We start from the raw sequence: 15521 nt of genomic DNA on the forward strand, positions 1-15521 counted from the left end.
AAAAATAGTTGAGCAATTAGTAAAATAATTTACGATTATCAACTATATTGTAAATTGTGATATTTAGTGAACTACTAAAAAAAGAGTGCGGGTAAGGTTCACCCGGAATTGAAGTAAAACTTTTTTGCTATTGTATAAAATGGCATTTAAGTTAAAGTCATACTTCAAATATGGCATGATCGGTTTGTCATTGTAATTAGCAATTAGGACTTACCTATAAAAATAATTTCCATTTTAATAACCTCAAAAATATATAGTAACTACGAAAAGTACAAATTACTTCAATAAACTTACGTTGGGACTCGACTCGAGCGTAACGCTTTTTCCGTTGCATTTGCACAGATCTACACCCTAGTCGCGCCTAAAGAAGTTTTACTTCAATAATTATTCTCAACTTCATTTTTAAATTTTTTGCATAGTTTGTATGGGTTGCTGATTAATATAGAAAGATGCACAAAACTCGAGATTTTACTTACACTTGACGAAACTACCAATATTTTTAAATTAAACACCATACACCATCTATCAGTAGATAAAAAAGATTTTTATATACAAAAAGTCTTCTTTTATAAAATATTTTCGCCTGATCGCACAGCAAATAAATAGTACCAAGAGTGTTCTATTTATTGCTAAAGAATGAAATATCGAATTCAAAGTGGTTTAATTCAAAACTTTTATATCGTAGTGTATATAAGTGTTTGCTAGGAAAATGTTGTAAATTTTATCTAGTTTCACCCTATCTAACTGAAAAGGGGTGGTTCCATATGAAATTTTTGAGTTATTTGACAAAAACCAAAAGACAATAATAACAAGTAATATCAAATGAGATAAACAACAAGGTAGCCAAAATCATTTTAACACTTTTTTATAAAAAAAGAAAATAACTATAAAATCTGCATACTTCACTGAAAATTCAACAAAACCTCAAATGCTTCCAAATTGATAAAAAACAATTTTTATGGAAATAACATGGTTAAAATTTAAGTAATTTAGTATACAAATTAATTTGTCTAAATTGCTAAGGGTTTTACATTGGCGAAACTAGCCAAAATATATACAAAAAAATCTTTCAACATAGAAATAATTTAAAAAATAAGAATCAGTATAAAACCATGCTCACAGAACACATAAATAACCTTCAGCATTTATTTTTGTTTCTATTTGTTATTTAGAATTTTATAACTTAGCGACATGTGAATCAAAATTTTGATAATAACATTGTTTTTGCTATTTTTGATCATAAATAAAAAAATTCACAAAAAAATTGATATATTTATCAAATAAATATTTACTTAGGAAAAAGAACCGAGAAACTTTGGTTGGAGTGCGAACTATCCTAAAGTTAATATCAAGAGCTAAAAGAATGAAATATCGAATTCAAAGTCGTTTTATTCAAAACTTTTATATCGGAATGTATAAAAGTGTTCCCTACTAAATGTTGTAAATTTTATCTAGTTTCACCCTATTTAAATGAAAAGGGGTGGTTTCATATGAAATTTTTGAGTTATTTGACAAAAACTAAAAAAAATGTCATAACAAGGCTATGTTATCGTCTATGGTCACTTTATTTTATCTGTATGAAAAATTCAAAATATGTAATTGATCTAAAATATTACCAGCTGCTTTATTTATCAAAACTATTTGTCGCAAGTATGATAAATTAGTTGGCAAAATATTTATAAAACTTCATCTGTTGTTTGTTGTTTTGAAATATTGATTTATACTCAAACAAGTAGGTAATATATAACAAACAGTATATCACCTATATATATTTTTCTAACAATGGTTCCAGCTGCGTTTCTTGCACAAATATTTATAATATGATAGGATTATTTTACTTATGGAATAACTATCGATGTTTGTCGGTTCTGTAATATTATAATAATGATTATGATTCATTCGTTGTGTTTTTATTCTTTGTCATAAATTATAATGCAGTGACACAAGTCTTGCTTTTAATAATTGTAATAGTTGAAACTGTACTTATTATAGTTTTGTCGGGCTTAGTGGAAAGTCGTGAGTGAAAGCTTTGGATATATAAAATCACTTTGATTGTTTGCTTTTTGGGACAAAAATGTAGGTACAATAGATTTATTTAATACTATCATTTGTTACGTTGTAGAGTTTTTTATGTAATAATTTATATAAGTGTCTATTGTGTGAAAATTGATGTTACTTATTCATATTTTTTTCAATTAAAAATGATTCCGTCGTCGTATATCAGTTAACACACGTGTGCTAACACAGTATAGTACTTGGTTCGGTTCCAAACTTGGTCAGCTCGATATCAAGCAGTATAATGTCCATAACCAACATAATTAAAAATACATATGTATATATACATATATATATATATATATATATATATACTAGTTGACCCTGCCAGAGTTGTTTTGTTATGTAAGATATATTCTAAACAATTTCTAAAGAATCAAAAAAATTAATACTTTAATTTAAGTGTGTAGAATGTGTTGTTTGCACGCTATATACAGTGAGGTATTAAAAAAACAATAAACCCCATTATAGTTTGTCTATATTTTGTCAATACAATCAAACTGGAAGTTTTATACACTTTCTATAGAAAACATGGTATAATCCAATACAAGTCTTTTTTGGTCTTTCGACATATTGATTACGTTTCAAGTTTTTCAGATTTTTTTTGGATTCTGAATTTTGTGTATAATTGTATATAATACTACTGAGCTTATAAAAAAAATCAAATTTATGCGAGGAGAGATAAAAAATGAATTAAGTATTTCTTCTTTGATCTGCTTTTTGAAAAGTTTCAAGTATCATTGATTGAATGAATTTTTCAAGACTAGGACTGGCCAAATCGGTTTAGCCGTTTTCAAATTTTAGCGAATCATTTTATCGAGAGCTCGATTTTTATATATAAGATATAAGGATGGTCCTTAATATGGACGTTTTTGAATATCCTTGTTCCCAGGGGCTCAAATGCTTCCAGAATTATTAAAAAAAATTCTCTGAAAGTTTTAAGTCCTAATATTAACTTTAAGATAGTCCGCACACCAACCAAAGTTTCTTATGGAAATAACATGGAAAAAATTCCATTTGTTTTCAAGAATTTTATAAGTTAGCGACAATCAGTGAATCAGTGAGAATAACATTGTGTTTGCTTATTTTGATCATAAATTTTCTTTCATACTTCAAATGAAAAAAGTTGAAAGAAACACATTCTTTATTAATTATACGTTTCGACACTTGATGTGTGCCATCTTTCAGCAGTGTATACAATAAAACAATTAATACAAATATTCGAAAATTAATGATGATATAAAATTAGAAGAATACACTGACCAACCAGGACAAAAATAAATACTTAAATATCATATTTATTTTAAAAAGATTAAATTTTTTTGTGAGAAAGAACTACACACACAGCTCAAAATTTGAATTTATGTTTTCAGAACATATGTTTAAATTTAATCTTTGATACCTATTATTATATTTATTTATTTATACAACGCTTACGTTACATTTTGAAGTGTACAAATTATAAACTAAAGTAATTAAAAATAAAAACTAATAAAATTAAATATTTGGTAAACTATTATATATAGAGAAAAGATTTATGACCTTAAAAGATTTGCAGAGTCTTTCCTAATTTCCTTAAATTCGTGTTGCCTTCATAAAAGTAAATATACTGCATATCTGTTATATAATAGTTATCAGTTTATAATTAATTTTATTAAGAATAATTCTAAAACTGTTTCTTAATTTTTTTTGCTTCTAATATGTTCTCTAACCTTTATTTTCTTAATCGCTGATGTATATATGTACAATACTTATAAATTAAATTTGTTCACTCTTTTCGTCCAAGATTTTTTTTAAATTTACATATAAATTTTCCCAACAGATATCTTTCTAACAGATTAAGAATGTTCAAAATCGATTCAAAATTCTTAACCAAAACGTGGTCAAAAATTTGTTCACGTTTCTGCTAATTATAAAGAGGCAGCTTGATCCATCATCTTGCAAAACTAATTCACCTGATAGAGTTCAAAAAAAAGATTTTTGAATCTTAGTAAATTGGTGCAGCCGTTTTTAGAGTCTTTTGTCATCAAAGTTTAAGAAAACGAGTAGTTTTTTTGACGTTTGTTAAAATTGAAATTGGACGATTTACTTGGTATAACGATAGAGTACTTGGTCTTAATGATCTTACTAAACTATTATATCCATTATTTTCTTTCCAGACCGAGTTTTCTCTCAATTTTCGACCAGCCCCAATCGACCGGAGTCGCCTCCAGGCGTCCTCCGCGACCTGCCGCCAAATCCTCCGGAGTCGTCGGAGAAGTTTCTGGTCAACCTGCTGGTATCTTAATCGGAGGCAAACAGCCTCTGCGAAGATCCCCAAGTGCCCCCTTGCAGGCAGGGAATCCCCAATCTGCCAGACTTAATGCTGAATTGTTTAGAGGGACTAGGTTGAGGGGTGATGTTGCTTCGGATTCAGGTAAAAAGATAATAAGAACTAGTGGTGTATGGCATCGTGCCTTAAGGCAAATTGCTGGAACTTCCCGTACCAACATTTTTTTTTTGAAAGATTAATATTTTTGACAAAAATTACTCTGAAAAAATTAGAATTTTTGAGAAACTGTAAATTTTTGACAAAAAATTACTTTTTTTGAAAAAAAAAAGACTTTTTGAAGAAAAATTTATTTTGAAATATTCTGGAAATTCTGAACATTTTTTCAAAGCATAATCGTACTGCTTTAACTGCATAGAGACGAAATATCAAGCCCGTAAGCGCCGCGTCACCGTCTAACGGATAAACATTGGTACTGAACCCACAAGAATGTAAACAAAATTTATACTTATTGTTCTCTACATAAAAATCTCTATAAAATATCTGATAATTTGATGTGCATATGTCTAATGATCATTTTTGACCGCCAAATGGCATTTTTTTAAATTTTTTTTTTACTAAATCTCCGAAACCTCTAGACCTGCCTACATGAAAATTTGATTAGTTCTTCATCTTGTTAATACAAGTAAAATGTTTTTAGAATTATTAAAATCGGACGCTGCGTTCTCTTAAAATTTTTTGGCGTTTTTGCCCCATATCTTCGGGACGGCTAAACCTGCCTTCGCCAAAAACTAATCAGCACGAAATTCAATACGAATCGAATGTTTTTTTAATTATTCAAATCGCTTCATACGTGTTCCCGAAATCGTCGACGAAAATTTGTATCCACACACACACACATACACGCACACACACACACAAACAAACATACATCCATTTTTTCTAAAAATAAGGTATGACAAAATGTTCAGAAGGTTTTGAAACGTTAAGATATATAAAAATTTAGTGCCACAAATTATCTTTTACAACATTGATCTTGTTTTGATTTCACAGTTGAAATTCCCTATAATTTAGAATTATTTGTAATGAATACTTATATCTTCATTATTTGATAAATTACAGGCGGATTTTTTTTTACCATGTACACTATATCATCCTCATTTTTAGCAACCACAGAAATATTTATTTAATAAAATAAATGATAGTTTTATTTTAAGTATGATTCCAATATTTATTTCCTATTTGGTAATCAATAATTGCAGAAAAGTCGATCGCATACTAAATTCTAAGTAAATGTTTAGTAGCAGGTACGACTTAGGCGACCTGCTCTAATTGTACCGCCAGTACATTTTTGTAAAACGTGATATTACCTATTTTGATAAATAAGTGAATTTTCACTAATTGTTAATTTTAAAACAACTATATATTCAATAAAATAATGATTTCTTGTATTGCAAATAATTATCATTCAGGGGGTACGACTTAAGCAACCTCGCCATATTTATGATGAATTATTTTGATGTAGCTTAAAAATTTATTAAACTAAAAATAAATTATGATTTGCAGAAGGAATAGAGCTGTTAGGATTTCAACGCCTGGGAACGATACCACGTGTGAGATCTGGTAGTGATCCTTCGTGTTCATTATCTGGGTATGATAATATATAAATCTAATATATATATATATATATATATATATATATATATATTATACTTTACAGTAGATCTTCAGAGCACATGAATGTTTCTCGAAGTCACAACAATTTATACTGCATGGACAACAATTCATCAGAAGGGTCTCCTTTGGGACAAACCAGTTCAGGTAATATATTTACAAACCCAAAAAATAAATTTCAATCAATTGTATATATTAATTCTGTAATATTTTATTCCAGGTGAGGATTCTCCAATGAGGGCTCTAAGTTTAGCAGGAGAATCTCCGACGGAGCCTCTCAGTTTTGAAAATATGTGCAGGCAACAATCACAAGATAATGTACAATCAAATCTAATATGACTTGGTAAAATAATTATTTAGTTGTTAATTTTGTGTTTGTGGTTTATTTTAGGACTGGGAGCCCATTTCTTTATGTTCTGGAGGCCTAGATGTCTCATTATTAACCGAATTGGAACTTAAGAAGTTACAACCTTTGTTGTGGCTCGAATTGGCATCTTTGTTTGATGTCCACAATGTTGCTCTTGATAAACGTAAACCGTTGAAACGAAAACGAAAAGAAGGTAATTGAGAAATTAGTTTTCAGTTTTGTAAAGGAATTTATGGTTTCAATTTATTTAGAGGGTAATTTGTTTGGTGTGTCTCTGAACGCCTTGGTCCGTCGAGATCAACAAGTTACTGGAGAAGACACTGCTTTGGTGCCTTTATTGATCCAGTGGCTTCTTGCTGAAATTAGGAAACGTGGAGTGAACGAAGAAGGAATTTTGCGAGTTGCTGGCAACAAACAAAAGGTAAATAAAAAAAAGAGTGCGCGTAAGGTTCACACGAGATTGAAGTAAAACTTATTTGCTACTGTATAAGATGGCATTTAAGTAAAAATAAATACGGCATATAACTATTTTGAATAATGTTTATCAGTAATATGGTAACACTCGTGATACACACATTTATTATTGTCGACCATTATACACATTTATATAATAATAAATTATAAATTATACATTTATGAGAGCATAAAAAATATGTATAATATTTATAAACAATAATGTAATTAAAGTCATACTTTAAATATGACATGATCGGTTTGTCATTGTAATTAGCATTTAGAAATGAACTTTCATTAGAGAAATGAAATAATTGCTGATTAATAAATTCTATAATATTTGTTCACACAGTGGATTATGTTAAACAACGCCTAATCAAATATTATTTTCACAATCTTACTCATCTTAAGATTATATTGAGATATTATAAAATTACAATTGTAATTGCGTTTGAACAACTTCATGGAATTAAAATTAACATGCATTCATTGACTGTTTGTATTTTTTTTAAATTTTTCTCTGACGATATAATCTCATTCTTTGAACAGCTATAATATCTGTCTTGCCTAAAAAATAGTTTCCATTTTAGTAACTTTAAAAATTTATAGAACTTACGAATAATATAGAAATTATTTCAATAAACTTACGTTTCTTACACTGCACAGATTTTTCATTTGTTTTATTATTGGCTCTATAATTATTTATGGGAGGCTGGATAAAATATTCTTCCGATCCAGACATTTTAATTAACTTAAGATGTGTACTACTATTTAACTTGAAAAGAGTGCTCCCATATAAAGATTCTGAGATATTTGACAAAAACCAAAAAAATGTCCCGAATTCTATTGTATTTTTGCTAAAGAATGAAATATCGAATTTAACGTCGTTTTATTCAAAACTTTTATATCGGAGTGTATAAAATTGTTGGCATGGAAATGTAGTCAATTTTATTTAGTTTCACCCTATCTAACTGAAAAGGGGTGGTTTCATATGAAATTTTTGAGTTATTTGACAAAAACCAAAAACATGTCCCGAATTCTATTCTATTTTTTGCTAGAGAATGAAATATCGAATTCAAAATCGTTTTATTCAAAATTTTTATATCGGAGTGTATATAATAGTTGAGATGGAAATTTTATGTAGTTTCTGATGTACTAATAAAAAAATAATGTTCCCGATATAAGGTTTTCGAGATATTTGAAGGTGTGTAGAAAAATGTCCCGACTTTTTTATTGCACCTGTCAAAAAATCGATTTCAAAATCGTTTTATTCAAGACTTTTATATTCAGTTTTTTCTCATCATTATAAATAAAAATTAAATATTTAGTATATATTATATATAAACTTTACGAATCATCCTATCCCAAGAATTTTTTTTCTAATTATTCCCTAACCTTTTGCTCTTACTATTTCGCTTACAAAACTTTTGCTCCATGAAAATTGTATCTAAACTTTTGCCAAAACGAAACAACACTCCGTTTCGTAAAGAAAAAACCGCTTTTCTTTCGCTTATTACTCCTTTTTTACTCTAAATGGGAAAATAACTCCAACAAAGTTGTAGAAAGACTTTTGAGGTAAAATTTACTAAATAGAAGTATTGGATCATCGTCGTATATATATTATATTAGGTTGTCAAATATCTCCCTTCCGCCTTTTTGTATTATAAACCAAGAGCAAAAAAGCGGAAGGGAGATATTTGGCAACCTAATAGTATAAAAAAGTGTAATAATTTTTATTACTACTATTATAACAGAATTCCTATTAATTTTACTCAAAGGTCAATTTTAATTATTTATTCCGGCCCTGTACGCGATTGGATTTCAAATAGATTCAGGAAGGAATAGTTAGAGTACATTGGATTACAATGAAAAATCGAATTCAAAGTTGTTTTATTTAAAACTCTTATATCGAGGTGTATAAAAGTGTTCCCTAGGAAATGTTGTAAATTTTATCTAGTTTCACCCTATCAAACTGAAAAGGGGTGGTTTCATATAAAATTTTTGAGTATTTGACAAAAACCAAAAAATATCCCGAATTCTATTCTATTTATCGCTAAAGAATGAAATATCGAATTCAAAGTCGTTTTATTCAAAACTTTTATATCAGGTGTATGCAGATGTTCTCTAGGAAATGTTGTAAATTGTATCTAGTTTTACCCTATCTAAAACTTGAAAAGGGTGCTTCATATGAAATTTGTGAGTTATTTGACAAAAACCAGAAAAATGTCCTGAATTTTCTATTTATTGCTAAAAAACGAAATATCAAATTCAAAGTCATTTTATTCAAAATTTTTATATCGGAATGTATATAAGTGTTTATAAGGATTTTTTTATAAGGATAAAAATTTTGTGTTTTATAAGGTGTTTTTATAAGTAAATTTTATCAAGTTCATTCTATGTAACTAAAAATAACCAAAATAATAAAATATATATATAAAATTTGTGAGTTTTTTGACAAAAACCAAAAAAATGTCCCGAATTCTATCTATTCTATTTATTGCTAAATAATGAAATATCAAATTCAAAGTTGTTTTATTCAAAACTTTTATATCGGACTGTATATAAGTGCTTATAAGGATTAGTAGTAAATTTTATCTAGTTTCACCCTATCTAACTAAAGGGCTTTCATATAAATTTGTGAGTTATTTGACAAAAACAACCAAAATGTCCCGAATTCTATTATTTATTGCTAAAAAACGAAATTTTGAATTCAAAGCCGTTTTATTCAAAACTTTTATATCGGACTGTATTTTAATGTTTATAAGGATTTGTAGTAAATTTGATCTGCTTTCATATAAAATTTGTGAGTTATTTGACAAAAACTAAAAAAATATCCCGATTTTTTTATTTATTGCTGAAAAATGAAATATCAAATTCAAAGTCGTTTTATTCAAATTTTTTATATCGGAATGTATATAAGTGTTTATGAGGATTTGTAGTAAATTTTATCTAGTTTCACCCTATCTAACTCAAAAACATTGTTCCCATATAAAGATTCTGAGTTAATTGCCAAAAACCAAAAAAGTCTCGAATTTTCTACTTTTTGGTAAAGATTGACTGAATTCTTTTTGATACATGTGCAATTATCAGTTTTTGTCAAATATTTTCTTTACTCAGGTGGAATTATTAAGTGCAGAGCTTGAACGAGACTTTTACATCCGACCTGAGAAAGTAGCCCCACTTTTATCCAAGGCTGGTCCTCACGATTTATCAGCTTTGCTGAAAAGATGGCTTCGGGAATTACCTCAACCTTTACTTTGCATGGAATTGGTGCATCTGTTTTATCAAGCCCATGGTAATACATCTATCAGTCTATTACAAGAATCTTAAATACAAAAGCAAATGTTGATTTAATTTGTTTCTTTAGCCCTGCCACCAGGAACAGCCCAGAGCACAGGATTAACATTATTAGCATTATTGTTGCCACCGGAACATAGATGCACCTTGCAAGCTCTTCTAAGTTTTTTTATGGACGTTGTCAGGTCCGAAAATAATAAAATGGATTTGCATAATGTGTCCATGCTGGTTGCGCCTTCACTTTTTCCACCCAGGTGAGATGACATAGATGATACAAAACAAACTTTAACTGTCTCATCTCGTCCATCGAATGCATCTCTAATTATTATAAACTTTATTATTATTTTTTATATGAATTATTCTATTAGATTTGTCCATCCTGGTGATAAGAGTGATATAGCTGCTCAATTGCGTATGGCTGCGCAATGTTGTCAGCTGACTCAAACATTATTGAGTCTCGGAGACTCTTTATGGGAAGTTCCACCTCATCTGCTGTCTCAAGCGAGACAAATGAGGAAGCCTGGACAAGTAAGAAATTCTAATATAATAGAAGTACAATATAAAGCTATACTATGGATATTTATGTAAAGGAATATTATTTCTTTTCCAGAATAAAAGACAGTTGGTTCGAAAGAAGAAAATGAGTCCCACGACGTATTCCAATAAATACGGATAACCAACCAAGTTTGTTTTTTATACATATTTATAATAAATGTTTCTAGTTTCTGACCATTGACATAATTTATAATTAATTACTATTGCCCGAGTGCATTTATTTCATACACATCACATATGAAAAGTAATTTATGTGTACTTAATATTTATATTATATAGCATTAGATGTTTTCATATTTTGCGTACATTTTATATTTGTACATGATGTACATAGAATCGAACTTGTGTGAAATAAGTAGACGATAATTTGATTATAAATTTATTATTATTGATAGATATAATGTTACCTTTATTTGTTTCAATGTTAATATTGTATAAATATTTAATTTGTATGATATATATTTAAGTTATAAATATATACATGACTATAAAACTTAATTATATGCTGCTTTGTTTTAGATGTTTTATTTTAGACTGGGATTTTTTAAAATATGAATTAGAAAGACATGCAAGTTCAGATGATTTGAAGGTGCTATATGTTGAAGGAATTCTTCCAGAGATTAACCAAGCAAGATGAAAACAAAAATATTGATCGAAACAAACACAATATAAATGAATTGGTGGCTAAGGCTAATATATATATTTAATACCCATGTCTAAGAAGAATACATAGGAATACGAATTCCATTGATTAAACCAGTAAAATAACATTTTTATTCATGAAAAATATGTCATTCATGAAAATGTCATAAGGAGACAATAATAACTTCTAAATATGTTTGATTTTAGCCTGAAGATTTTATAAATTATATATTAAAAAGACATACTAGTTCAGATGATGTGAAGGTGCAAGATGTTGAAGGAATTCTTTCAGTGATGATACAAAGCAATTAACCGAGCAAGATAGAAATACAAATATTGATCGAAGCAAACAAGACACAAATGAATTGGTGGCTAAGGCTTTCTACAATATATATTTAATACCCATGTCTAAGAAGAATACATGGGAATACGAATTCTATTGATTAAACCAGTAAAATAACATTTTTATTCTCAAAAAATATGTCATTCATGAAAATGTCATGAGGAAGACAATGATAACTTCTAAATATGTTTTATTTTAGCCTGGAGATTTTATAAATTATGAATTAGAAAGACATACTAGTTCAGATAATGTGAAGGTGCTATATGTTGAAGGAATTCTTCCAGATATGATACAAAGCAATTAATCGAGTAAGATGGAAACAAAATATTGATCGAAACAAACAAGACACAAATGAATTGGTGGCTAAGGCTTTCTACAATATATATTTATTACCCATGTCCAAGAAGAATACATGGGAATACGAATTCAATTGTTTACACCAGTAAAATAACATTTTTATTCATGAAAAATATGTCATTCATGAAAATTTCATGAGGAAGACAATGATAACTTCTAAATATGTTTTATTTTAGCCTGGAGATTTTATAAATTATGAATTAGAAAGACATACTAGTTCAGATAATGTGAAGGTGCTATATGTTGAAGGAATTCTTCCAGATATGATACAAAGCAATTAATCGAGTAAGATGGAAACAAAAATATTGATCGAAACAAACAAGACACAAATGAATTGGTGGCTAAGGCTTTCTACAATATATATTTATTACCCATGTCCAAGAAGAATACATGGGAATACGAATTCAATTGTTTACACCAGTAAAATAACATTTTTATTCATGAAAAATATGTCATTCATGAAAATTTCATGAGGAAGAAAATGATAACTTCTAAATATGTTTGATTTTAGCCTGGACATTTTATAAAATATGACTTGAAAGGAATTCTGTCTATATCAAAAGCTTCAAAGCATAATTTGATTAAATTTAATTGGTTAAAATGCTAATTAACCACAAATATTGATCGAAACAAACACAATACAAATAAATTGGCTGATAAAGAACAGAAATCTGTTAAAGTTCTTACATGGGCAACATAAATAATATATATTTAATAATCATGTCTCAAAGAAAACATGGAAATACGAATTCAATTGATTAAACCAGTAAAATAACATATTTAGTCATTAAAAATAAAATGTCACGAGGAAGACAATAATAACTTCAACAGGTATTTGTTGTTTGTGGAAAATATAATGTACTTTCATATTACAGATCAATTTAAGCATAATTTAATCGAAGTCAATTGATTAAAATGCTAATAAACCACCTAGCAAATTCACCGTACAGAATTATGACAAAATGGCAAGAATGATAGAAATTTAAACATAATTTTAAAAACCTCTGTCTATATCAAAGGCTTCGAAGCATAATTTGATTAAATTTAATTGATTAAAATGTTAATTAACCACCTAGCAATTTCGTCACACAAAATTTTGACAAACAGACAAGAATGATAGAAATTTTAATAGGAAATTTAAACACAATCTTGTAAACCCTTGTCTATATGTAATATAATAGTATTTATATCGTTAAAATGAATATAAGTTTGTCAATTTCATTGAAAATAATAATATATGTGTTAACTTACATGTTCCAAAAGTGTTGACTATGTATCAGATCAACTTAATGGATTAACCAAAGGCATAACTTAATTGAATCTAATTAAATATGCTTAATTAAAACGTTAATAACACATTTATAACACAAAAACACAACCATAGTTATTTTTGAATGATTTACTCTCTTATTTATGTTTACAACTGTCAATCACTGTCAACAAGATGGCTGCCAGGGCGGGAATTTTAAACAGCAATTTTAAAATAATAGAATTTGTAAAAAAATTGTCTATATTTAATAAAAGTGAATAGATTTTCTGGATAAATACGTATATATGTATATGTTTCTGTTAATTTTAACGAAATATGTACAATATTATTAAATATATTATAATATTATATTACAAGTCAAAGGTTTCTCAACCTGTCACAAGCACCTATGTTGACAGTTCACGAAGTTCACGCCGTTTTGATTTGTAAATGGCACGGTGAACAGACGTCTGTTTTGCAAGCTTCTGAATAAGTTAATTTATGTCCGATATTATTGTGTAAATTATAAATAATGTTACAATTGAACATAAATAAGGTGTTGAAGTAATTTACGTTAAAAGTTTACTAAAATCTATGAGTTTCGGTCCGGTAGGTTAGTTCATTATATACACGACAAAGACATTTAGTTTTAAGTCGTTGTGAGTGTTTTGAAGTACTAAAATGGATAATAATTGATGCAAATTATATAAAGTACTGTATTAAGTATTAAGAACTGTGGTTATAGTGTTTTTGCAAGACTTTTATATAACCACCAAAAATCACGTTATTGCACAAGTGTAATGGCGGTTGCAGAATGGGGCAACAAGTTTGACATCTAAAGGTAGGATTTAATTTTATTTGATGTATAGAAATTATATGAATTCTCTTGTATATAAATTATGATATCTTGATAAATGTCATAAAAGTGCTGCTGAATATTTTTCCTCATTCGGAGAGTGTTTTAATGTTTCCATAATTGTTTATATTTATTCTTTATGAGTTAACAACAATGGCGATGTTTTTATCTATCCAAACCTGAGGGTTCCCATTTTAATGCAATAATATATTAAAATATATTTTTATAGATTTTTAGACCAGTTTCTTTAAAATTCAAGACAAAAAATGTTAAATATCATATATTCAGATTGTTCATGATTAATCAGCACTGAATTTTTATTTCTAAAAAATGCCTAAAATATATTGTTTATATTTTTTGGATAGCTATTATTAGATTTTTAAATTTCTGAACTAAGAGTCTCTTTTTTCCTCAGATTTTTTTTATTTGATTTTGCAATTTTTATTTTTTAAATTTCAATTATATTTCACTGACAATATATATATTATATATATATATATATATATATATATATATTTTTGAATATTCTTGAATTTGATGTTGATATATATGTTTAATTTGAGTTTAATATTCGGGCGTAACATCAATAAAAATGATTTTATTGATGTTACGCCCGAATATTAAACTCAAATTAAACATATATATATATATATATATATATATATATATATATATATATTTATTTCTTCATTTATTTATTTATACGCCAATCGGCTTTATACAGTTTTATAATATATACATATGTATTTATATTATTTTCGTATATATATATATATATATATATATATATATAAGCAACGAAAATACATTTAGCATTATTTACAGGTTTTAATTAGATAAGCATACAAATACTGTGAAATGAGTATTTCATTTAATATATATCACATGTTTATAAAAAAGCATTTCTATAACTTAAAAAAAAAATATTACAATTACATTTCATTGTGTGTTTATAATAGAACATTTTCTAGAAATATCTATTGAAGAAATCCTTCCAAGAAGTTGTTGAAAATTTTACATCATATATATATATATATACACACATATATATATATATATATATATATATATATATATATATAATGTAAAATTTTCAAAATACTTCTAAGAATTGGAAATTTCTTTAATAGATATTTCTAAAACATGTTCTATTATAAATACACAGTATATACATACAAGCAATAACAAATAATATTAATTAAAATAATAGTTTCAAAAATATGAGTTTTGTTATCAATAAACTCATCAATAAGTATATTATGCAATTTATCACATATTTAGTCAAAGATCTGCTTAAAATTTAAATAATTTCCAAAATATTTCATAACAAATATGATAAAATGATTCATAAATTTCTTATAAATATATATTATTTCTTATAAAAGATCTGATCAACGGTTAAAT

At 27.4% G+C, this 15521-nt stretch overlaps 2 protein-coding genes across 3 annotated transcripts in view; both read left to right on the forward strand.

Annotated features, from left to right (window-relative positions):
• Positions 1 to 15521, forward strand: part of LOC113389170 (rho GTPase-activating protein conundrum-like) — a 155202-nt gene that overhangs the window by 92995 nt on the left and 46686 nt on the right. The window lies entirely within an intron of this gene.
• On the forward strand, positions 4281 to 10944 carry LOC113389633 (rho GTPase-activating protein conundrum-like; the record flags this gene model as incomplete). Its single annotated transcript, XM_026626652.1, is given in 10 exon segments — positions 4281 to 4471; positions 5891 to 5975; positions 6045 to 6145; positions 6219 to 6316; positions 6390 to 6558; positions 6617 to 6786; positions 9936 to 10113; positions 10186 to 10369; positions 10484 to 10643; positions 10726 to 10944. Coding segments are annotated over 10 exon segments (1402 nt in total), but the record flags the coding sequence as incomplete, so codon positions are not given.

This window comes from Ctenocephalides felis, unplaced genomic scaffold, assembly GCF_003426905.1.
Source record: "Ctenocephalides felis isolate EL2017-DRISC unplaced genomic scaffold, ASM342690v1 CF-g0.4_SCAFFOLD_03573, whole genome shotgun sequence".
NCBI lineage: Eukaryota > Metazoa > Arthropoda > Insecta > Siphonaptera > Pulicidae > Ctenocephalides > Ctenocephalides felis.